This window comes from Leucopleurus acutus (assembly GCF_964270905.1).
Source record: "Leucopleurus acutus genome assembly, chromosome: 3".
Classification (NCBI taxonomy): domain Eukaryota; kingdom Metazoa; phylum Chordata; class Mammalia; order Artiodactyla; family Delphinidae; genus Leucopleurus; species Leucopleurus acutus.
The window spans coordinates 67,033,792-67,060,553 of record NC_139145.1 but is presented as its reverse complement, the minus strand read 5'-3'; the positions used below and the strand labels follow the sequence as shown (position 1 = coordinate 67,060,553).

Sequence of the window (26,762 nt, the reverse complement as noted above, 5' to 3'; positions counted from 1 at the left end):
TACAGCCACTATGGAGAACATTATGGAGGTTCCTTAAAAAACTAAAAATAGCACTACCATACAACCCAGCAATCCCACTACTGGGCATATACCCTGAGGAAACCATAATTCAAAAAGAGTCATGTACCACAATGGTCACTGCTGCTCTATTTACAATAGCCAGGACATGGAAGCAACCTAAGTGTCCATCATCAGATAAATGGATAAAGAAGATGTGGCACATATATACAATGGAATATTACTCAGCCATAAAAAGTAACGAAATTGAGTTATTTGGAGTGAGGTGGATGGACCTAGAGTCTGCCATACAGAGTGAAGTCAGAAAGAGAAAAACAAATACTGTATGCTAACACATATATATGGAATCTAAAAAAAAAAAAAAAAAGGTCATGAAGAACCTAGGGGAAAGATGGGAATAAAGCTGCAGACCTACTAGAGATTGGACTTGAGGATACAGGGAAGGTGAAGGGGAAACTGGCAGAAAGTGAGAGAGTGGCATGGACATATATACACTACCAAATGTAAAACCGATAGCTAGTGGGAAGCAGCCGCATAGCACAGGGAGATCAGCTCGGTGCTTTGTGACCACCTAGAGGGGGGTGGGCGGCAGGGAGATGCAAGAGGGAAGAGATACGGGAATGTGTATATGTATGGCTGATTCACTTTGTTGTAGAGCAGAGGCTAGCACACCATTGTAAAGCAATTATACTCCAATAAAGGTGTTAAAAAAAAACCCACAAGGAGATACCATCTTACATCTATTATTTTAAAAAAACACAGAAAGTAACAAGTGTTAGCAAGGATGTAGAGAAATTGGCACATTTGTAAATTGTGGTGCGAATGTAAAATAGTGCAACTGACATGGAAAACAGTATGGTGGCTCCTCAAAAATATACCCAAAAGAATTGAAAGCAGGGTCACAAAGAGATATTTTTACACCCATTTTCATAGCAGCATTATTCACAATAGCCAAAAGATGGAAGCAACCAAATGCCCATAGACAGAAGAATGGATAAACAAAATGTGGTATATTCACACAATGTAATATTATTTAGCCTTTAAAAAGGAAGTATATCCTGACACATGCTACAACATAGATAAACCTTGAAGACATTATGCTAAGTGAAATAAGTCAGTCACAAAAAAGACAAATACTGTATGATTCCATTTATATGAAGTACCTAGAACAATCAGATTCATAGAGACAGAGAGTAGAATGGTGGTAACAAGGGACTGGGGGAGGAAAGAATGGGGAGTTACTGTTTAATGGGTATGAAATTTCAGTTTGGCAAGATGAAAAATTTCTCAGTATGGTTGGTGGTGATGGTTGCACAACAATGTGAAAGTACTTGAACTACACATTTAAAAATGGTTAAAATGGGGCTTCCCTGGTGGCACAGTGGTTGAGAGTCCGCCTGCCGATGCAGGGGACACGGGTTCATGCCCCGGTCCGGGAAGATCCCACATGCCGCGGAGCGGCTGGGCCCGTGAGCCATGGCAGCTGAGCCTGCGCGTCCGGAGCCCATGCTCCGCAACGGGAGAGGTCACAACAGTGAGAGGCCCACGTACCACAAAAGAAAAAATTAAAAAATGGTTAAAATGGTAAATTTTATGTTATATATATTTTGCCACAATAAAAAAAATTTTTTTAAAGAAGACAGAAATCTTTCTTTCATGTATACCAGTATATAGAGTACTTCCAGTGAAAGTATGTTTATGCAATAGAAATGACAGACATTATTGTCTATGTGCGATATTCCCCTGGTCTAAGAGAAATAGAATAATGGGAAGAACAGGGAGCCAGAAAATAGATACTACAAGTGCCAAATGCTAATAACACTTACCATTAAACTAGCTGTTTGTGAAGACGGAGTACTTGTTAACAGGCCTCTGCTTTTCTTATCAGAAGTACTGGAATGTGTGTTCTATCAGTATTTTGTGAAATAGGGAATTGAATAGCAGAAAGAAATAAAATACCTTAATACAGTACAAACAAAATTTTAATAGTATACTAGATCATATGTCATAGTAATAAAATTTTAATATGCTAATTAAATTTTAAAACACTAGACAAGAAACTAAAGAATTTTTTGGCTTGAGCTAGGTCAAACAACCTCCAAGAGAACTCTATGTGGTAAAAATAATATATCTCTTTGAATAGGTGTCATTACATGCTGCCAAGCCTGGAACCCAAATTCATAAAACCTGAACATCACAGGGAAGTTGTGTTAGGTTTCTTTTTTCTTTCTTTCGTCTTTTCTTTCTTGAACTCTTTCTTTCTGGCTTAAAATCTCTTAAACTAGTTGTTCAAGACATAATCTGGAATATTTATTAGGAAGATTTTATCAAAAAATTATAAGTAAATTTACCTAGTACACTAAATATGTTAGTTCTCTAATTTATTACCTATATGATCTTTTAATCTGTTCATCTGAACAATAGGGATTATTCTACCCTAGGAATTGCCATGCAAAGGTTACAAATAATACATGCTGTTCCACTGCAAGGAGTGCAGTTAGCTGATACTGCCCAGCTGCAACACCTTTAGAATCTGCTTCAGCTTTCAGGTTGAGGCCATCATCTTCTAGGGCAAGCCTCAGCCAACATCTAAGCATAGCAGCCCAACATAATATTCCTATAATGGACAATCTTTGCTCCAGACCTCCCCACTGGGAGAGCCTTTGTCAGATCTGCATTGAAGACTGAGGCTATTCCAGCCCAATCTTCCTTCCTCCCTGCTTTCCTTTCTCAGGTATTACCTACCCCCTCCAATATGCCATTTGAACGCTTTTTTTTTTTTTTTTTTTTTGCGTTATTAGGGCCTCTCACTGTTGTGGCCTCTCCCGTTGCGGAGCACAGGCTCCGGACGCGCAGGCTCAGCGGCCATGGCTCACGGGCCCAGCCGCTCCGCGGCATGTGGGATCTTCCCGGACCAGGGCACGAACCCGTGTCCCCTGCATCGTTAGGTGGACTCTCAACCACTGTGCCACCAGGGAAGCCCTGAACTCTTAATTCTGCCGGAATAATCTCTTCCCAGTGGTCTCAAGTGACACAATTGTCAACAGTCAATCCATTTAAAAAACATCTGCCTGGGGCTTCCCTGGTGGCGCAGTGGTCGAGAGTCCGCCTGCCGATGCAGGGGACACGGGTTCGTGCCCCGGTCCAGGAAGATCCCACATGCCGTGGAGCGGCTGGCCCCATGAGCCATGGCCGCTGAGCCTGCGCGTCCGGAGCCTGTGCTCCGCAACGGGAGAGGCCGCAACAGTGAGAGGCCCGCGTACCGCTAAAAAAAAAAAAAAAAACTGCCTGTATATAGCTGTAAGTACATAGATTCTCTGCATTTTTTCCTAGATTTGCTAAGACATTAATGCTTACCTAAATTTTCCTAATAAGTACATTTTCTTTTTATAGTCTTTTCAAGAATTAGTTAATAAAAGGCCAGTGCTTACCAACGCAGGTTTGAGGGGCTGAGGCAGCAGAACTTTAGCAACTGATCTACCTGCACTGCTTTCTACAACAGACCTCTGGTGAGATGATGGAACCTTGATATTTAGGTGATGAGAGCTTAATGTTGTTTGAGAACTTGTATCTCTAGGTTCAGGATCTTTTTCAGGCTGAAAGAAATTCAGAATCATAAAACACATTTTACAATGCTATAAAAACATTTGTATCATCTCTCAGATGTCCTATTTTTATTGTTTTATATATATTTGTGTTATAATTGATATAATTAAAATGGGATCTATATTTCTATCTATAATTCCCTCAACTAGAAAGTTTTAAACTTAAAAAGTTTTTTTTTAAAGTAAGGTTTTTAATATATTTAAGGAAAAAAAATCTGTTGAAAGACAAAATAGTCTGAAATATACTCAGCTCAAAAAATTGTCCTACCACATTTAAGGTAACATCTCCCAAATAGTGTTTTTGAAAAGAAAAATGACAATAAGATCTATTTATTTGTCACTATTTAAAACTAAATTTTAGAGAAAACATTAAATATATTTATATAAATATCTTTATTATGCAATAATCTTCATTTAAAAAACAAAAAGTCCTTTCTAAGACACCAGGAAGCTGCAACTACAAGAAAGTGTATTGCGGGCTTCCCTGGTGGCGCAGTGGTTGAGAGTCCACCTAACGATGCAGGGGACACGGGTTCGTGCCCCGGTCCAGGAAGATCCCACATGGCCGTGGAGCGGCTGGGCCCGTGAGCCATGGCCGATGAGCCTGCGCGTCCGGAGCCTGTGCTCTGCAACGGGAGAGGCCACAACAGTGAGAGGCCCGCGTACCGCCAAAAAACAAAAACAAAAACAACCAAACAAACAAAAAAAGAAAGTGTATTGCTTTACCAACTAGTCCCTGCACTGAAAACTGTTCAGTGACTGCTTGTCCTAAGTTATGTGACTTGTCTTATGCTTTCAAGATGTGTTTAATAATAATATTCAGGGACTTCCCTGGTGGTTAAGAATCCACCTGCCAATGCAGGGGACATGGGTTTGAGCCCTGGTCCGGGAAGATCCCACATGCCGTGGAGCAGCTAAGCCCATGCACTACAACTACTGAGCCTGCACTCTAGAGCCCACGAGCCACAACTACTGAGTCCGTGTGCCACAACTACTGAAGCCCACATGCCTAGAGCCCATGCTACGCAACAAAGACAAGCCACCGCAATGAGAAGCCCGTGCACTGCAATGAAGAGTAGCCCCTGCTTGCTGCAACTAGAGAAAGCCCGTGCGTGGCAACGAAGACCCAACACAGCCAAAAATAAATTAATTAATTAATTAAAATAAATAAATAAAGTAGAATAATATTCAAAGTTTAAATATATTCAACATAACTGAGGAGAATGCAATTTGAGAATGACAAGATTTTGTTTTTTTTTGTTTTTTTTGTTTTTTTTTTTTGCGGTATGTGGGCCTCTCACTGTTGTGGCCTCTCCCGTTGCGGAGCACGGGCTCCAGATGCACAGCCTCAGCGGCCATGGCTCACGGGCCCAGCTGCTCCGCAGCATGTGGGATCCTCCCGAACCGGGGCCCGAACCCGCGTCCCCTGCATCGGCAGGCGGACTCTCAACCACTGCGCCACCAGGGAAGCCCGAGAATGACAAGATTTTGAGTTGAGGGTAAGGGGATAAAGAGGATGATAAAGAAAGAGGAGGGGAGGGAAGTAGAAGAGGTATAAGGTATTGATATAGTCCAAGCAAAGGAAAGAACAAAGGTATGGAGCAAAGAGTGAGGTACTTACTGTCAACTATTAACTCCTTTCTTTCACTGAAAATTTCACACCTTGCATACAGCCTTTTCTCTCACTCCTGTCATCATTCTCAGCAATTTCATCATCCAAGGGAATAACCCAGCCAACCAACTGGTCTCTAAGTTGCTTGATCTCTGCATTTCCAATAACCTTTTCCCCTCATGGCATTTCATTCACTCTATGATCAAACTTAGCTCTTGCCATCAATAGAAACTACAGAATCAATCAATTCAAATAGCTTCCTATATTTGTCCAACCCCTGCACAATTATCTTCAGGAAATAAACTTCCCTGTCATTGAAATCTCCAGTTTACTGATCCTACAATGTTATCTCATCCATGATCTTTCTCCTGTCTTATTCCTTCCTTATCTACCACCAACCATCATTATAACTACTTTCTTATCGCTTTCTCCTCCTATCACAGATGCCTGACAAATCCCCAGCCTGATGAACCCTAACATCAATATCCGCTGTACCACCAGTGCAATTAAGTGTTGGAGAAAATTATACAATGTGGCATACCAACAGCACTACAAACTCAAAAGGAGTAGCCACAGATTGGCACCTCTTCTACACTTCTCTAGCTTCTCATGACTATTTCAAAATCACCCAATTTTCCTTAAACCTCTAGCCTCCTTCCTTCTACCATCTGCAACTGACATCTTTGGCTCACCCTTCCCTGCAACAATAAAAGACACCAAACAGCATCCAACTACTCACTCGAGACTCAAATTTTGGGGGCCCAGTGCAAAATAAAATTGTGGGGCCCCAATGTTTAAAAGCTATTTAAAATGTCAAGATGGTGAAAACAGAGCATTAAATGAAGCATGGGGTCCTTCTAAGCACAATACCCGCCCTGCTACCACTATATCTACAAGTATATCACAAGAGAAATCTCCCTCCTCTTTTAAATGCCAGTTCCTCCACTGGTATTCTGGATCTCATCCTTCCTCATCTTTTCAAGGACTTCTCTCCTCCATATAATAGTATAGGGAAGCTTTTTGTTTTTATTTTTTAAAATAGCTTTATTGAGATATAAATCACCATAAAATTCACCCATTTAAGAGTAAAATTCAATGGTTTTTAATACATTCACAGGGTTGTGCAATCATCACCACAGCCTATTTTAGAACATTTTTGTCCCCACTAAAAGAAACCCCATAACCATTAGCAGTCAATCTCCATTCCATCCCCATCAGCCCTAAGTAACTACTAATCTATGGCTGTCTTTATATATTTGCCTATCCTGGACACTTCTTATAAATGAGGTCATATAATATGTGGCCTTTTGTGACTGGCTTATTTCACAGTGCATAGTTTTTTCAAGGTTCATCCAAGTTGTAGCATGTATCAGTGCTTCACTGGTTTTTATTGCCAAATAATATTCTATTGTATGGATATACCACATTTTATTTACCCATTCATCAGGAGATGGACACTGGTGTTGTTTCCACTTTTTGCCTGTTGTGAATAAATGCTGTCAAGAACATTCATGTATAAGTTTTTGTAAGGATGTGTGCTTTTATTTCTCCTGGGTATAAACCTAAGAGTAGAATTGCTGAGTCCTACGGTAACTCCACGTTTAAAATTTTGAAGAACTGCCAAATTGTTTTACAAATCAGCTGTACTATTTTACATTCACCCCACAATGTCTGAAGGTTCTCATTTCTCCACATCATCACCAACATTTATTATTGTCTGTCTTGTTTTTCTTTTTTTGGCCGTGCTGTGCAGCTTGCAGAATTGTAGTTCCCCGACCAGGGAATGAACCCGGGCCACAGCAGTGAAAGTGCCGAGTCCTAACCACTGGACCACCATGGAATTCCGTTATCTGTCTTTTTGATTATAGTCATCCTAGTGGATATGAAGTCATACCTCATTGTGGTTTTGATTTGCATTTCCCTAATGACTAAGGATATTGAGCATCTTTTCATGTACTTATTGGCCATCTGTATATCTTCTTCAAAATAATATAAGGAAGTTCTCATAGACCAGCATCCCAGAAATGGTAAAGCTATAGTCAGGAAGAGAAACTTAGGAACACAGCTTTTGAGAAGGGGCAGAACATGCAAGAGCATAAGAAATGGCATTTAATGTAACATGTGACACACAAATTATAAGATGCTTGATTTGTATAGAAAGGTGTGCGTGTGTGTGGTTGTGTGTGTGTGTGTGTGTGTGTGTGTGTGTGTGAGAGAGAGAGAGAGAGAGAGAGATAATGGAGTATGAAACTGAGACAGCATGCATGGAAACAGGAAAGGGAAATGTAACCAGGAGGAAGCAAAGAAGCATGGAAAAGAAAACATAGAAGTATGTGGAAGATTTTTCATTGCTTTAGGTTAAAAAAGTGAAATTCAGGTCAACTTCAACTAGATCTCTATGTCACAGGGAGCTCCAGTTGCCTACTGAGTTACATTCACTATTCCCTCTTCTTTCCTTCTATTATTCCCATTAGCCCTAAAAAATGGTCCCACATATCCCATCTTTAAAACAAAACAGAATAAATTTCCTCTGACCCTGCCTCTCCCTCTAGTTACTGTTCTTTTCCCCTATTTCCCATCAGAGTTAATCTCTATAGATAATCATTACTTCCTTACTTTATTTTTTTCTTTTTTTCCCACCTTTATTGAGGAATAATTGACAAATATAATAATATATATATTTAAAGCACACAAGTGATAATTTGATATACATATACATTGTGGAATGATTACCAAGATCAAGGTAATTAGCATATCCATCACCTCACATAGTTAACATTAGTGGAGTGTGCATTGTGAGAAAGCTTAAAATATATTTTCAGCAACTTTTAAAATATACAATACCATATTATTAACTATTGTCACCATGCTAATGTCAGACCCTCAGAACTTATTTTTCTTACAACTGAAAGTCTGTAGTTTAACCTATATCTCACCATTTCCTCATCCCCCAGACCCTGGCAACCACTCTTCTATTCTCCGTAATGAAATTGGCTTTTTCCCCCAACATATAAGCAATACCATACAGTATTTATCTTTCTCTGGTTTATTTCACTTAGCATAATGCCCTACGGGTTCATACAGATTGTGGCAAATGGAAAGATTTCCTTCTTTTTATGGCTGAATAATATGCCATTTTCTACATCTATATCACATTTTCTTTTTTTTTTTTTTTTTTTGAGTTTAACACATATTTTATTGAAGTCTTTTTTTTTTTTAACATCTTTATTGGGGTATAATTGCTTTACAATGGTGTGTTAGTTTCTGCTTTATAACAAAGTGAATCAGTCATACATAAACATATGTTCCCATATGTCTTCCCTCTTGCGTCTCCCTCCCTCCTACCCTCCCTATCCCACCCCTCCAGGCTGTCACAAAGCACCGAGCCAATATCCCTGTGCCATGCGGCTGCTTCCCACTAGCTATCTACCTTACTACGTTTGTTAGTGTGTATATGCCCATGACTCTCTCTCGCTCTGTCACAGCTCACCCTTCCCCCTCCCCATAACCTCAAGTCCGTTCTCTAGGAGGTCTGCATCTTTATTCCTGCTTTACCCCTAGGTTCTTCATGACATTTTTTTTCTTAAATTCCATATATATGTGTTAGCATACGGTATTTGTCTTTTTCTTTCTGACTTACTTCACTCTGAATGACAGACTCTAGGTCTATCCACCTCATTACAAATAGCTCAATTTCATTTCTTTTTATGGCTGAGTAATATTCCATTGTATATATGTGCCACATCTTCTTTATCCATTCATCCGATGACGGGCACTTAGGTTGTTTCCATCTCCGGGCTATTGTAAATAGAGCTGCAATGAACATTTTGGTACATGACTCTTTTTGAATTTTGGTTTTCTCAGGGTATATGCCCAGTAGTGGGATTGCTGGGTCATATGGTAGTTCTATTTGTAGTTTTTTAAGGAACCTCCATACTGTTCTCCATAGTGGCTGAACCAATTCACATTCCCACCAGCAGTGCAAGAGGGTTCCCTTTTCTCCACACCCTCTCCAGCATTTATTGTTTCTAGATTTTTTGATGATGGCCATTCTGACTGGTGTGAGATGATATCTCATTGTAGTTTTGATTTGCATTTCTCTAATGATTAATGATGTTGAGCATTCTTTCATGTGTTTGTTGGCAGTCTGTATATCTTCTTTGGAGAAATGTCTATTTAGGTCTTCTGCCCATTTTTGGATTGGGTTGTTTGTTTTCTTGTTATTGAGCTGCATGAGCTGCTTGTAAATTTTGGAGATTAATCCTTTGTCGGTTGCTTCATTTGCAAATATTTTCTCCCATTCTGAGGGTTGTCTTTTGGTCCTGTTTATGGTTTCCTTTGCTGTGCAAAAGCTTTGAAGTTTCATTAGGTCCCATTTGTTTATTTTTGTTTTTATTTCCATTACTCTAGGAGGTGGGTCAGAAAGGATCTTGCTGTGATTTATGTCATAGAGTGTTCTGCCTATGTTTTCCTCTAAGAGTTTGATAGTTTCTGGCCTTACATTTAGGTCTTTAATCCATTTTGAGCTTATTTTTGTGTATGGTGTTAGGGAGTGATCTAATCTCATACTTTTACATGTACCTGTCCAGTTTTCCCAGCACCACTTATTGAAGAGGCTGTCCTTTCTCCATTGTACATTACTGCCACCTTTATCAAAGATAAGGTGTCCATATGTGCATGGGTTTATCTCTGGGCTTTCTATCCTGTTCCATTGATCTATCTTTCTGTTTTTGTGCCAGTACCATACCGTCTTGATAACTGTAGCTTTGTAGTATAGTCTGAAGTCAGGGAGCCTGATTCCTCCAGTTCCTTCTTTCGTTCTCAAGATTGCTTTGGCTATTCGGGGTCTTTTGTGTTTCCATACAAATTGTGAAATATTTTGTTCTAGTTCTGTGAAAAATGCCAGTGGTAGTTTGATAGGGATTGCATTGAATCTATAGATTGCTTTGGGTAGTAGAGTCATTTTCACAATGTTGATTCTTCCAATCCAAGAACATGGTATATCTCTCCATCAATTTGTATCATCTTTAATTTCTTTCATCAGTGTCTTATAATTTTCTGCATACAGGTCTTTTGTCTCCTTAGGTAGGTTTATTCCTAGATATTTTATTCTTTTTGTTGCAATGGTAAATGGGAGTGTTTTCTTGATTTCACTTTCAGATTTTTCATCATTAGTATATAGGAATGCCAGAGATTTCTGTGCATTAATTTTGTATCCTGCCACTTTACCAAATTCATTGATTATCTCTAGTAGTTTTCTGGTAGCATCTTTAGGGTTTATATCACATTTTCTTTATCCATTCATCCAGTGAAGGACATTTAGGTTGTTTCCATATCTCGTTATTGTGAATAATGCTGCAATGAAGATGGGAGTGCAGATAACTCCTCAGATACTTATTTCACTTCCTTTGGATACATACCTGGGAGTGAGATTGCTGGATTACATGGTAGTTCTATTTTTAATTTTTTGAGGAACTGCTATATGGTTGTCCATAATGGTTATACCAATTTACATTCCCGCCAACAGTGTATAAATGTTCCCTTTTCTCCACATCGTTGCCAACATTTGTTAGCTTTGGGTTTTTGATAATAGCCATCCTAACAGGTTCAAGGTGATATCTCATTGTAGTTTTGATTTGCATTTCCCTTATGATTAGTGAGATTGAGCACATTTTCATGTACCTATCGACCACCTGTATATGCTCTTTGGGAAAATGTCTATTCAGGTACTTTGTCCATTTAAAAATTGAATTATTTGCTTTTTGCTCTTGAGTTATATAGGTTCTTTATATATTTTGGATATTAACCCCTTAAAAGATATATGATTTGCAAATATTTTCACTCGTTCTGTAGGTTACCTTTTAAATTTACTAACTGTTCCTTTCCTATGCAGAAGTTCTTTAGTTTGATGTAGTCCCACTTGTTTATTTTAGCTTTTGTTGTGTGTTCTGGTGCCTTATCAAAGAAATCATTGCCAAGACCCATGTCAAGCTTTTTCCCTATGTTTTCTTCTTCGAGTTTTTAGGGTTTCAGGTCTTATATGTAAGTCTTGAATCCATTTCGAGTTAATTTCTGTGACTAATGTAAGATGGGGTTCCAGTTTCATTCCTTTGCATGTGGATATCCAGTTTCCCTATTACCATTTATTGAAGAGACTATCCTTTCCCCATTTTATGTTCTTGGCACCCTTGTCAAAAATCAATTGGCTAGGGCTTCCCTGGTGGCGCAGTGGTTGAGAGTCCACCTGCCGATGCAGGGGACACAGGTTTGTGCCCTGGTCCGGGAGGATCCCACATGCTGCAGAGCGGCTGGGCTCATGGGCCAGGGCCGCTGAGCCTGCGCGTCCGGAGCCTGTGCTCCGCGATGGGAGAAGCCACAGCAGTGATAGGCCCGCATACCGCAAAAAAAAAAAAAAAAAAAAAATCAATTGGCTATACATGCGTAGGTTTATGTGTGTGCTCTCTACTGGTCTATGTGCCTCTTTTTATGCCAGTACCATACTGTTTTCATTTCTATAGTTTTGTAATATAAATTGAAAACAAGAAATGTGATGTCTCCAGCTTTTTTCTTTCTCAAGATTGCTTTAGGTATTTCGGTTCTATTGTGGTTTGATACAAATTTTAGAATAGTTTTTCTATTTCTGTGAAAAATGCCATTGGAATTTTGATAGGGATTGCACTGAATCTGTTGATCACTTTGGATAGTATGGACATTTTCACAACACTAATTCTTCCAATCCAAGAATACGGGATATTTTTCCATTTATTTCTGTCTTCTTCAATTACTTTCATCAATGTCTTACAGTTTTCAGTGTACAGGTCTTTTACTTGCTTGGTTAAATTTATCTCTAAGTATTTTATTGTTTTTGATGCTACTGTAAATGGGATTTTAAAAGGAAAAACCTGTTTTACCTCTTATGAGTCTTTCTCCTGTGAGTCTACTTTACTACTCACACAAAACCCGCACGGTCTGGTCACCAAATGTGTGTGGGGGTTTCTCCAGAACAAGCAATTTCCTACAATGCCAGCTAGGCAGCCTACAGTTCAACTCAGTACTAACACTATCTTCCTGGGGATAGTGTCAAATCCCACAGGTTAAGGGCTCAGTCTCACAAGACTGTTCCCATCCTACTTCAGATGACAATTGTGAGTAGTAGGTTACCCACAACTTCTGTCTGATTTGGATACAAATCAGAGGTTCCCATCACCCCCACCTCAGGTTTGATTAATTTGCTAGGGCAGCTTACAGAACTGAGGGAAACACTTACTTACATTTACCAATTTATTAAAGGATATATACGAACAGCCAGATAAAAAAACACATAAGGTGAGGTCTGGGAGAGTTCCAAGTGCAGGAGCTTCTGTGCTCAACCTGGCAGCTCTCCGTACCCTCTACTATTGGGACTTTTATGGAGGTTTCCTCACATAGTCATGATCAATTATTAACTTCATTTCCAGCCCCTCACCCCTCTCTGGAGAAGGGGAGGCTGTGGGCTGAAAATTCCAAGCTTCTAATCATGGCTTCATCTTTCTGGTGACCAGTCCCTATACCAGAGCCATCCAGAAGCCCATCCAGAGTTGCTTCATTAAAACAAAATATCCACTAGTACTCTTATCACTTAGGAGTTTACAAGGTTGTAGGAGTCCTGTGTCAGGGATGAGGTCAAAGACCACATACTAAAACAAAGAGATGCTCCTAGAATTCTTACACTTAGGAAATTATAAGGGTTTAGGAGTTCTGTGCCAGAAACTGGGGGCAGAGACCAGTATATATATTTTTTCTATTATCTCACAGGATTGCCCTCTAATTTCTCTTTCAGATAGTTTTTTGTTAATAGAAATGAAACCGATTTTTGTATGTTGATTTTGTATCCTACAATTTTATTGAATTTGTTTATTAGTTCTAAAGGTTTTTGGTGGAGTCTTTATGGTTTTCAATATAGGATCAAGTCATCTGTAAACAGAGATAATTTCACGTCTTCCTTTCTTAATTGGATGCCTTTTATTTCTTTTTCTTGCCTAATTGCTCTGGCTAGGACTTCCAATACTATGTTGAATAGTATAGTAGAAGTGGCAAGAGTGGGCATCCTTTTCTTATTCTTGATCTTAGAGGAAGGGCTTTGAACTTTTCACCACTGACTATGATGTTAGCTATGCGCTTGTCATATATGGCCTTTATTATGATGAGGTACATTCCTTCTATACCTAATTTAATGAGAGTTTTCATCATGAAACGATGTTGAATTTTGTCAAATGCTTTTTCAACATCTATTGAAATGATCATATGGTTTTTACCCTTCATTCTGTTAATGTGGTGTATCACATGAATTTATTTCCCTATGTTGAACCATCCTTGAGTCCCAGGGATAAATCTCACTTGATAATGGTATATGGTCCTTTTAATGTGTCCTTAAATTTGGTTTGATGGCATTTTGGTGAGGATTTTTACATCTATGTTCAGTGGGGATAGTGACCTGTAATTTTCTTTCAATGCCCTGATCTGAATTTAGTAACTGTGGTAATGCTGGCCTCAGAAATGAGTTTGGAAGTGTTCCTCTTCAACTTTTTGGAAGAGTTTGAGAAAGACTCATATTAATTCTTTAAACGTTTGGTAGAATGCACCAGTGAAGCTAGCTGGTTCCTTTTATTTGCTGGGAAATTTTTAATTACTGATTTAATCTCCTTGGTCATTATTGGTCTGTTCAGATTCCCTATTACTTTGTGATTCAGTCTTGGTAAGTTGTACATTTCTAGGAATTTATCCATATCTTCTAAGTTATCAAATTTGTTGATATATAATTATTCATAGAAGTCTGTTATGACCCTCTGCATTTCTGTGGTATCAGTTGTAATGCCTCCTCTTTCATTTATAATTTATTAATTTGAGTCATCTCTCTTTTTTCCTTAGTCTAGATAGAAGTTTCTCAATTGTTTATCTTTTAATGAAACCAACTCTTAGTTTAATCATTTTTATTGTCTCTCTAGTTTCTAGATCATTTCTGTCTGCTCTAATATTTTAATTTTCTTCCTTCTGCTAACTTTGGACTTAGTTTGTTCTTCTTTTCCTAGTTCCCTGAAGTATAAGATTAGGCTGTTACTTGAGGTCTTAATTTTTTCTTAATGTAGGTGTTTAACACTATAAACTTCTCTTGTAAGGCTGCTTTTGATGTATCCCATAAGTTTTGGTATGTTGTGTTTCCATTTTCATTTGTCTCAAGATTTTTTTTTTTTTTTTTTTTTGCCGTACGCGGGCCTCTCACTGTTGTGGACTCTCCCGTTAACGGAGCACAGGCTCCGGACGCGCAGGCTCAGCAGCCATGGCTCATGGGCCTAGCCGCTCTGCAACATGTGGGATCTTCCTGGACCGGGGCACGAACCTGTGTCCCCTGCATTGGCAGGTGGACTCTCAACCACTGCACCACCAGGGAAGCCCTCAAGATATATATTTTTAATTAATTAACTTATTTTTGTTGTGTTGGGTCTTCGTTTCGATGCGAGGGCTTTCTCTAGTTGTGGCAAGCGGGGGCCACTCTTCATCACGGTGCGTGGGCCTCTCACTATCGCAGCCTCTCTTGTTGTGGAGCACAAGCTCCAGACATGCAGGCTCAGTAGTTGTGGCTCACGGGCCTAGCCGCTCTGCAGCATGTGGGATCCTCCCAGACCAGGGCTCGAACCTGTGTCCCCTGCACCAGCAGGCAGACTCTCAACCACTGCACCACCAGGGAAGCCCCCGCTCAAGATATTTTTAATAGGTCTTTTGATTTATTCTTTGACTCATCGGTTTTTCATAAGTATGTTGTTTAATTTCCAAATATTTGAGTTTTCCAGCTTTGCTCTTATTGTTGATTTTTAGTTTTATACCATTGCAATCAGAAAATATACTTGATACAATTTCAATCTTATTAAATTTGTTAAAGACTTGTTTTGTGACCTAACGTATGATCTATTCTGGAACATGTTTCCTGTGCATTTGAGAAGAATGTGGATTCTACCGTTGTTGGGTGGAATGTTCTGTATATGTCTGTTAGGTGCATTTAGTCTGAAGTGTAGTTCAAGTCCATTATTTCCTCACTGATTTTCAGTCTGGATAATTTATCCATTTTTGAAAGTCAGGTATTGAAGTCCCTTACTCTTATTGCACTGATGCCTATTTCTGCTTTTAGATCTGTTAATAATTGTTTAATATACTTCAGTGCTTCAAAATTCAGTAAGTATATACTTACAATTTTTATATCCTCTTGATGAACTGACCCCTTTATCACTATATAATGGCATTCTTTGTCTCTTATTACAGCTTTTGACTTAAAAATCTATTTTGTCTCATATAAGTATAGCTACCCTTGTTCTATTTGGGTTTCTATTTGTATGGAATAACTTTGTCCATCCCTTCACTTTCAGCCTTAGTGTCCTTAAAGCTTAAGTGGGTCTCTAGTAGACAGCATATAGTTATTTTGTTTTCATTTAGCTGCTCTATATCTTTTAAATGAAGAATTTAAAACATTTACATTTAGAATAATTACTGAGAGGTGCAGACTTATTGATAGTAAGGACTATCACCATTTTGTTAATTGCTTTCTGATTATTTTATAGTTCCTTTGCTCCTTTCTTCCTCTATTGCTGTCTTTCTTTGTGAATTGATGGGTTTTTTTTTCTAGTGGTATGCTTTGATTCTTTTCTCTTTATCATTGTGTATCTCTCACAGATTTTTGCTTTTTGATTACCTAAGGCATTCATAATACATCTTATAATAGTCTACTTTGAGCTGAAAACAAATTAACTTCAATTGCATTAAAAAGTTTTACACATTTACTTTCCCCTCCAGACACACATTTTATATTGTTTATGTCCCAATTTGCTTCTTTATGTATTTTATACTTTCTCAATTTCTATAACTCTTTAACCTATTCCAATCTAGTTTCCTTACTAGTCCACTAAAATTATTATTGCCAAAGTCATCAATTTCCTTCTTGATCCTAAATGCAATTGACTTTTAAAAAATTAACAAACTTCATATTTTACAGCAGTTTGAGGTTCACAGCAAAATTCAGCTGAATGTACAGAGTTCCCATATACCCCTTTGTCCCCATTCATGCACAACCTCCCCTACTATTGACACACTACACCACAGTGGTACATTTGTTAAGATAGATAAACCTATACTGACATGTTATTTTCCTTCTTCCTGAAGAACTTTAAATAGTTCTTACAAGGCAGGCCTACTGGCAACAAATTCCCTCAATTTTTGTTTGTCTGAGAAAGTATGTATTTCTCCTCCACTTTTGAAGGATAACTTCACAGGGTACTGAATTCTAGTTGGTGGTTGTTTTCTCTCAATACTTTAAATATTTCACTTCACTCTCTTCTTGCTTGAATGGTTTCTGAGGAGAGGTCTGTAAATCTTATCTTTGCTCTTCTATAGGTAAGGTGTTTTTCCTTCTGGCTTCTTTCAAGATATTTTCTTTGCTTGATTTTCTGATGTTCAAATCTGATATTTCTATATGTAGTTTTGGGGGCATTTATCCTGCTTTGTATTGTCTCAATTTCCTGGATCTGTGGTTTAATGTCTGACATTTTAATTTTAGAAAATTTTTAGTCATTATTGTTTCAAATGTTGCTTCTGTTCCTTTCTCTGTTTCTTTCCATCTGGAATTCTAATTATGTATATGTCACACCTTTTGTAGTTGTCCCACAGTTCTTTTTTTTTTTTTTTTTTAGTCCTTTTTTCTCTTTGCTTTTCAGTTTGGGAAGTTTCTATTGTCGTGTCCTCAGACTCAGATATTCTTCCCTTAGCTGTGTCTATTCTACTACTGAGTCCATCAAAGGCATTCTTCATTCCTGCTATAGTGTTTTTGATCTCTAGCACTCCTTTGATTATTTCTTAGAATTTCCATCTCTCTGCTTATATTGCATGTTGTCTACTTTTTCCTATAACTGCCTTAGCACATTAATCATAGTTATTTTACATTTCTGGTCTGATCATTCTAACACTACCGCCACATCTGTCTCTGGCTCTGATGCTTATTCAGCCTCTTTAAACAGTAATTTTTGCCCTTTACTATGGCTTGTAATTTTTTGCTGAAATGTGGACATGATGTACTGGGTAATAGCAACTGTGGAGAATACGTCTTTAGTAATGCACTGATAAATTGTAGGGATGGGGAAGCATTCTACAGTTCTATGATTAGGTCTCAGTCTTTTATTGAGCCTGTGCCCCTGGACTGCAAACATCACCGGTTCTTCTCAGTTTTTTCCCCCTTGAGTTGAGACAGGATGGCTAGAAAGGACCATCTTGTAGTAATCGGGTACTTCCATTCGCCCATGTGGAAGGCTAGAGGGAGCTGGAATTGAATAATTTCCTTCCTCCACTTGGAAGGGGAGAGCTAGCTGGAATCAGGTACTTCCCCTCCCCAGGTAGGTTAGGCTCTGATAAAACCCCAGCAAGTTAGGCTATTGTAAAACACTTTCTGTTGAGGGCAGGCTTTGTTAAGAAGAACAGAATATTCTGATGTATTTCAAAATGGTTCCTTTTCCCTTTCCACTACCAGAAGCATGAGGGTATTCTTCTCTGATTTTCACTGTGAGGATCTGGTAGAGTTTCTGGAGGTAAAACTCACAAAGTGTGGAGGTTCCTCTGATGACTGGGTCCCTCTTGAGTTTTTAACTTTCAGAGTTGTCCACACTGAGCCTTTAGCAATTAATCAATCACACTTTTGGGTTTCCCACCCCAGCACTGGTTCACAGGGAGGTTTCTGTTCATGTGTTTCTGCTCTGGTAAGTCATTATTCTATGTATCCACCTGTCTGTCTTTCCATATTTTGGTGTAGCAGTTGACCATGTGACTTTACTTACTTCTTCGAAAGATCTATAAAGAGTTGCTTATTTTTCAGTTTGTTCAAGTTTCTACTTGTTGTTAGGACAGAGTAGTGACTTCTAAGTTCCTTTCATGTTGGACCAGAAACTGGAAGTCCTCCCATTTTTCAAAATTCTTTATAACACTGGACCTCCAAGCAGCACCCAGCATAGTTGGCCACTCTCCCTTTAAGGAGCAAAAGCTCTCCTCCTTTACCTTCTATGATACCATATGCTGTTTATTTTCCCTGTTCTCTCTGCCCACTTTTCCTTTTCCATGTGACTGTAGAGTTTTTCAAGAATTGATCCTGGACCCCCTTTTCTTCCTTACTCTCTAGATACTCTTTCCCAGGTGATTTCACCCATTACCATGAATTTAAAAATATCTATAATATTGTATACTCCTGTTCTGTTTTCCTGACCTGGAAACTTACAGCCAATGGCCCTTCCAACATTTTCATCTTTATGTGCCTTCAGATCTCCTGCCTTTCCTATCACATTATATAGCACCTTTATCCATCAAAGCTGCTTAAGACACAAACCTAGAAGCCTTTATTGACACCTCTCACTCTTTCATCCTCTATGTCCAATCCATAAACTCTATAGGCAAAATTATCTTCAATCCACGCATATTATTCCATCTTTCCTACAAAACATCCTAGTTAAAGCCACCACAATCTCCCACCAAAAACCTTTGCAACTTTCTATTAATGAATCTTCCTGCTGACACTCTTGCCCTCTTTCAATTTGCTCCCCAAAGTATATAGTGACCATATGGTACAGTGGAAAAAGTACAGGTTTTAGATTGAGAATGACTTGCCACAAGCTCCTCAAGCATATTGGTTAATATCTAAACCTCATTTTTCTCAGCTATAAAATTGCTAAAAAATAAAACAAATGAAAAACTTACCTGATAGGAATGCTATAAAAAACATATAATGAAAAGGATAATAATACTTTACTCTGAGTAGCCACTCAGATAGTAGCTCCTGTTATATACATAATCAAGTCTGAATTCCTCCCCAAAGACCTCTAGACTCCAGGCCTAATGTACTGATTTTCAGTTCCTTAGTATAGAACACTGTTCTGGCTACAAAGCAAATGTGTTATTTTCACTTTAAATTAATTATTAATAGACATCCAATTTAAGGAAATTGGAAAAATTTTAAGTTTTAATCCTCTTTCATTAACTTTATATAGAGTATATATTCATGCAACAATAATGCAATCTAATTGCTAAGCTCCAAAAATGTTTTCCATTATTGGCTTAAATAGCTGAAAAATAATTCCTATAAAAGTGTTGTTTAAGAGAAAATAGTATGTCCCATATTAATGAAATTTATGGTTTATAAGGTTATTCTGCTTCAATACTTGCTTTTTTCTTTGTTTTTTGAGGGGTTGAAGGGTAATTTTTCTCAGCAAGTAAAACTCCACAAGATGCATTATCTATAATAAAAATATACTTTAGTATTTTCATTATTTAACCTGTCATTAACTCTAAGTACAGAAAAGAGAACTCAAATTTGAGGAAAAAATGGATTTTAATGACTATGATTTTGTAATAGTTTTAGAAGAAAAACTTAATGTATGTTGAACAACCTGACTTGCTACAGAAAGGAGAAAGAATTCTTAAAAGGACCTTTATCTCAAGAGCTCCAGGTTTCACAGAAGTAAATAAACTGTATATAAAAGATTTACCTTTCAATTAGTAGAGAAAGTTGCATGTGATTAGAATTCTTCATTAATTATCCTTCCATTTCTACTATCCTGTATTTTCAGTCTCTCCCTTTCTACTCCAACTTTCCTACCAGCACTTAAAACATACTCAGGCCTCTTTCATCTTACCAAAAACTTTATCTGTACCCCCAAACCTTTCCTGCTACATAGATCCCAATAGCCTTTCAAATCACCTCCTTCTGCAGTCCACTATCCACACTGTATACCTAAAATACAAATCTAATATCATCTGCTTAACACTCTTTAAAGGCTTTCCACTGCCCTCAAGTTAAAACTTAAGCTCCTTAAATTGGCATACAAAATCCTATTTTTATAATCCCTGTATTGCTTACATATTTCCAGCCTCATTGCAGAGATTAAACATAGGACGCCCACTTAAATGTGAAGTTCAGATGAATCACAAATTCTTTTTAGTTTAAGTATTTTCTGTGTAATAGTACAGCCTAGGCAATGTTCATGACATAATTATATTAAAAATTATTTGCTTCTGAATTCTAATTTCACTGGGCATTGTCTATCTTTATTTGCTAAATCTGGTAAACTCTGAGGCTAATCATTCCTCTTATCTTCATCTCCCAATGTAGAGAGAAGCTGTAGGTTTGAGAGTTCTGTAAAAGATAAAATTAGTACTTAGAGACAGAAATGACAAACAGGAAGGTGTTGAGGATGATCCCATGTTTTGGTTTATTAAGCTACATTTGTTGAGACGGAGGACACTGGAGGAGGAAGACTAGGTTAGGTGTTGGTTGTAACAATTCTCAGTCATCAACCCTTGTTTTATTTGATCTCTTGGAAAAGTTTGTTACAGCTGTTTCTAAATGTTGAAGTGTTCCATTTACATTCTTTTACATGTCTCTTTTCTATTTCTTTTCTCTTCCTAAGTGACTCACCTACTCTAACGGCTTCAAAACATCTATACCTGACTCTAAATATTTATCTGCAGCCCCAGTCTCTGCCCTGAACTCCGGACTCTGTGTCACAAACTGCTTTCACAACATCTCCAGCTGAAGGTTAAAAATCCTCTTAATGTTTTAATATTTTCTTAAGGTACTCCATATGTACAGTAATGGGAACAAATCTTATATTTACATGTATTCGTCCATATAATTATCACCCAGATCAAGACATAAAATATTTCCAACACCCCAGAAATTTCCTATATGTTTTTTCCCAGTCAGCAACCCCTTTTTAAAGATTACCACTATTCTGACTTCTGTTAGTCAGAATAAGTCTTGCCTGTTCTTGAACTTTATATATATATATATAAAATAAATGAGTATATACCTGTTTGTGTTTCCATTCTTTCATGTAACATTATGTACATGAGCTGACAGATCAAATTTAATATGCATAAACCAAAGACTCTTAATATTCTCCTAACTTGCTCTGCCCTACGATGTTCCTATCTCAAGAAATGATACCACCATTCATCTAGTTGCTCAAACCAATAATTTAAGAGTCATTCTTGACTTTTCTCTCTTACCCAACAACCAATCTAATCAGGAAATCCTGGCCCATCTGCCTTTAAAATATATTCCAAATCAGACCACTGCTATCACTTTAGTCTCAAACACCATTATCTGACCATTGCAATAGTTTATTTCACAAGGTTTCCTTGCTTCCACTCTTACCCCTTAGTCTATTATCCACATAGTAGCCAGAGTGATAATTCTAAAATATGTACCTGATCATGTCATTCCTCTGCTCTAAGATGCACTTATCAACACATTTAGAAAAAAATCCCTACTCTTTGCGATGGCATATGAGACTACATTATACCACTTGCTCACCGACTACAATTTCAACCATTCATTTTTATTTCCTCATCTTTCTCCAGTCACACTAGCCTCTTTTCTCTTTTTCCAACATGCTAAACACATTCCCATCTCATGGCCTTTTCACTTGTGATGCCCTTATGCCTGGCATGCTCTGCCACCAGATTTTCACATGGCCCACTCTCTCACTTCATTCAAGCTCTGTGCGAATGTCACCTCCTCAGAGAGGCCTATCCTGATTAGCCTGTCTAAAACAGCATCCCTAGTCACACACTCTGTTTTTACCCTTCTTTATTTTCCCTCATTACTCTTATTTTTGATGTTGTGATATATGTATTTGTTTATCTGTTTTTATCTGTTTATTTTCTTTCTTTCTCCACTATAACATAAACTCTGTTAGGGCAAGAAATTTGTCATGTTCCCCAGCAACTAAAACAGTTTGTGTTACACTGTAGGTGCTTAATAAATATTCGTTGAATGAGTGGAATTAATGAATGATGAGATAAGGTGTCTCTGAAACATCCAAGCGGAGATGTCCAGAAGGCAGCTACATATAAGGGTCTTACCTCAGAGGAGAGTCTAGAATGGAAAATGTGGAAGCCCTACCTTCTATAGGACACTTATACATATCAGGGAGTAGACTGAACAGAAATTAAAATCTAGGAATCAGCCTTTAAGAACTCCCACATTTAATAGTTAATAGCAGTAGATAAGATTGCAAAGAAGACTGAGCAGGAGATGTCTGAGAAGTAATTTCTTGTTTGTTTGTTTCTATTACTAGACTATGAACCCCTGAGGGCAGGAATATAGCCATTTCTTGGTTTCCTAACACTTAGTAAAGAGCCTAACAAACAACTGGAACAAACTTGGATTTGCTGAATTAAGGAATGTGTAAAAAATAACTCTAGAGCAAGATGTAATTTATTTAATTTGAAATTTTAAGTCAATCAACCACATAAAAGTAAGCATACACAAGCATACATAATTACAGAATCAATATTCTGCCTTACTACCAGGCTTTATAAATAATATTTTCCACAGCCAAAATCTGGCAAGAACTAGGTAAAATCATGATTGTTTTTGATACCCTTACCAACTTTCCCTTTCATATCTTTCTTCCCTTGTTCACAAGTTCCTTAATTGTGATCTATAAAGCAAATCTTCCTTCTAATGCTCACCCTCCAAGGTAGTAGGTGCTACTCTTTCCAAGGATGTGTGCTTTTACAAGTTTAGTTTTTATCACTAGATTCATTTCCCTTAGAGCAGAAACCATCTTAAGCATTTTTATACCCACATTTCCTAACATAATACCTGGCATTTTCTAAATGCTCATTAAGACAACCACTTAAAGTGAAGACAACACCAAAAAAACTCTTTTTTTTCCAGCTCATACAAACATTTATATCCATCAGGAGCAAAACAAGCGATTCTTTAAATTTATCCCCAAACAGATGCTATAAAACTTCTTGCAGGAAATAAAGAAAATAGAAATCTGAAATACAATAGATGTTAATAAGGTTGTAAAGGTCTTGCTATGTTTATTCTAATAGTAAACTAAATAATAGAGGGCCAAAAATGCAAGGCACTTTGTTGATTCTTTTATTTTTCAACCATCACACATAACTCCAATGCATCTGTTTATTGATTATCTTCCTCTCCTACGAATGAAATTTACAAGGTCAGGGAAAATACATCACTCCCTATCGGTATATATAGTAATACCTAGTACAGAATACATACTCAGTAAATGTTTATTAAATGAATTAATGATGGGTGCTGTGGGGATAGTTAAGACCTAACCTCACATATCTTCATTTCTTAAATACAACCACACTAAAAAGCACTCAATTTCCTGGGCTACCAGTTTTCTTAACAAATACTGCAGCACCGTGACAAAAATAAATAGAGGGAGTCAGGGTAAAGATGGTGTACTAGGAGGAAACAAAATTCGCATCTCCTCACAACTAGGGCATCTAGCAGGCACCGGTGGGGGACCACGGACACCTAAGGGGATGGAGGAACCCACAACGACTGGTGATCTCTCCTTCTGGCTTGTACCCCCACCCCACCCCACCCTTTTTTTTTCTTTTTTCTGTTGTGGTTTTATTTTACCTTGTTGCAGATGTTTCAATTATAGTTTTATATTTCCTAATACATTTTTCATCTTTCTAATTTTATTTTGTTTTTTTATTCTTTGATACTGTACTGCTCCGTTTTTTCTTATTATTTTTTTTTTTAACCACACCACGAAGCTTGTGGGATCTTGGTTCCCAATCTGGAGGTCAGGCTGAAGCTCCTGTGGTGGGAGCTCCAAGTCAAAACCACTGGACTAACAGAGAACCTCAGATCCCAGGGAATATCAATCAGAGTGAGGTCTCCCGGAGATCCTCATCTCAGCACCAAGACCCAGCTCTATCCAACTGCCTGCAAACTCCAGTTCTGGATGTCTCAGGCCAAACAACCAGTAACACAGGAATACAGCACCACACATCAAAAAAAAAACAAAAAACAAAAATGAAGCAACAAAAAAATATGTTACAGACAAAGGAGCAAGGTAAAAACCTACAAGACCAAATAAATGAAGGCGAAATAGGCAACCTACCTGAAAAAGAATTCGAGTAATGATAGTAAAGATGATCCAAAATCTCAGACACAGAATGGAGAAAATACAAGAAACACTTAACAAGGCTCTAGAAGAACTAAAGAGCAAACAAATAGTGATGAAGAACACAATTAGTGAAATTAAAACTACTCTAGAGGAATCAATAACAGAATAACTGAGGCAGAAGAACAGATAAGTGAGCTGGAAGATAATATGGTGGAAATAACTGCCAGGGAGCAGAATAAAGAAAAGAGAATGAAAAGAATTGAGGACAGTCTCAGAGACCTCTGGGACAACATTAAACGCACCAACATTCGAATTATAGGGGTTCCAGAAGAAGAAGAGAAAAAGAAAGAGACTGAGAAAATATTTGAGGAGATTATAGTTGAAAACTTCCCAACATGAAAAAGGAAATAGTTAATCAATTCCAGGAGGCGCAGAGAGTCCCATACAGGATAAAACCAAGGAGAAACACACCAAGACACATATTAATCAAACTATCAAAAATTAAGTAGAAAGTAAAAATATTAAACGCAGCAAGGAAAAAGGAACAAATAACATACAAGGGAATCCCCATAAGGTTAACAGCCGATTTTTCAGCAGAAACTCTGCAAGCCATAAGGGAGTGGCAGGACATATTTAAAGTGATGAAAAGGAAAAACATACAACCAAGATTACTCTACCCAGCAAGGATCTCATTCAGATTTGATGGAGAAATTAAAACCTTTACAGATAAGCAAAAGTTAAGAGAATTCAGCACCACCAAACAAGCTTTACAATAAATGCTGAAGGAACTTCTCTAGGCAAGAAACACAAGAGAAGGAAAAGACCTACAAAAACAAACCCAAAGCAATTAACAAAATGGTAATAGGAACATACATTTCGATAATTACCTTAAGTGCAAATGGATTAAATGCTCCAACCAAAAGACATAGAATGGCTGAATGGATACAAAAACAAGACCAGTATATATGCTGTCTACAAGAGACCCACTTCAGACCTAGGAACACATACAGACTGAAAGTGAGGGGATGGAAAAAGATGTTCCATGCAAATGGAAATTACAAGAAAGCAGGAGTAGCAATTCTCATATCAGACAGAATAGACCTTAAAATAAAGACTATTACAAGAGACAAAGGAGGACACAACATAATGATCAAGGGATCAATCCAAGAAGAAGATATAACAATTGTAAATATTTATGCACCCAACATAGGAGCACCTCAATACATAAGGCAAATGCTAACAGCCATAAAAGGGGAAATCGACAGTAACACAATCATAGTAGGGGACTTTAACACCCCACTTTCACCAATGGACAGATCATCCAAAATGAAAATAAATAAGGAAACACAAGCTTTAAATGATACATTAAACAAGATGGACTTAATTGATATTTATAGGACATTCCATCCAAAAACAACAGAATACACTTTCTTCTCAAGTACTCATGGAACATTCTCCAGGATAGATCATATCTTGGGTCACAAATCAAGCCTTAGTAAATTTAAGAAAATTGAAATTGTATCAAGTATCTTTTCCGATCACAACACTATGAGATTACATATCTATTACAGAAAAAAACCTGTAAAAAATACAAACACACGGAGGCTAAACAATACAATACTAAATAAACAAGAGATCACTGAAGAAATCAAAGAGGAAATCAAAAATTACCTAGAAACAAATGACAATGACACAGGATGACCCAAAACCTATGGGATGCAGCAAAAGCAATTCTAAGAGGGAAGTTTACAGCAATACAATCCTACCTCAAGAAACAAGAAAAATCTCAAACAACCTAACCTTACACCTAAAGCAGTGAGAGAAAGAAGAACCAAAAAACCCCAAAGTTAGCAGAAGGAAAGAAATCATAAAGATCACATCAGAAATAAATGAAAAATAAATGAAAGTAACAACAGTAAAGATCAATAAAACTAAAACCTGGTTCTTTAACAAGATAAACAAAATGGATAAAACATTAGCCAGACTCACTAATAAAAAAAGGGAGAAGACTCAAATCAATAGAATTGGAAATGAAAAAGGAGAAGTAACAACTGAGACTGCAGAAATACAAAGGCTCATGAGAGATTACTACAAGCAACTATATGCCAATAAAATGGAAACCTGGAAGAAATGGACAAATTCTTAGAAAAGCACATCCTTCCGAGACTGAACCAGGAAGAAATAGAAAATATGAACAGACCAATCACAAGCACTGAAATTGAAACTGTGATTAAAAATCGTCCAACAAACAAAAGCCTAGGACCAGATGGCTTCACGGGCAAATTCTATCAAACATTTAGAGAAGACTTAACACCTATCCTTCTGAAACTCTGCCAAAATATAGCAGAGGGAGGAACATTCCCAAACTCATTCTACAAGGCCACCATTACCCTGATACCAAAACCAGACAAAGGGGCTTCCCTGGTGGCACAGTGGTTGAGAGTCCGCCTGCCGATGCAGGGGACACGGGTTCGTGTCCCGGTCCGGGAAGATCCCACATGCCACAGAGCGGCTGGGCCTGTGAGCCATGGCAGTTGAGCCTGCGCGTCTGGAGCCTGT

The 26,762-nt window shown here is 37.8% G+C and overlaps 1 protein-coding gene across 1 annotated transcript in view; it reads right to left on the bottom strand.

Annotated features, from left to right (window-relative positions):
• The window catches only part of MEIKIN (meiotic kinetochore factor), a gene marked incomplete at both ends in the record, with an annotated part of 138,938 nt that overhangs the window by 73,643 nt on the left and 38,533 nt on the right, over nt 1-26,762 (bottom strand). Inside the window, 3 exons of the mRNA XM_082835047.1 lie at nt 1,845-1,925; nt 3,450-3,614; nt 19,459-19,529. Coding sequence (XP_082691173.1) covers nt 1,845-1,925; nt 3,450-3,614; nt 19,459-19,529 — 317 coding nt within the window. The remainder of the gene's footprint in view (nt 1-1,844; nt 1,926-3,449; nt 3,615-19,458; nt 19,530-26,762) is intronic.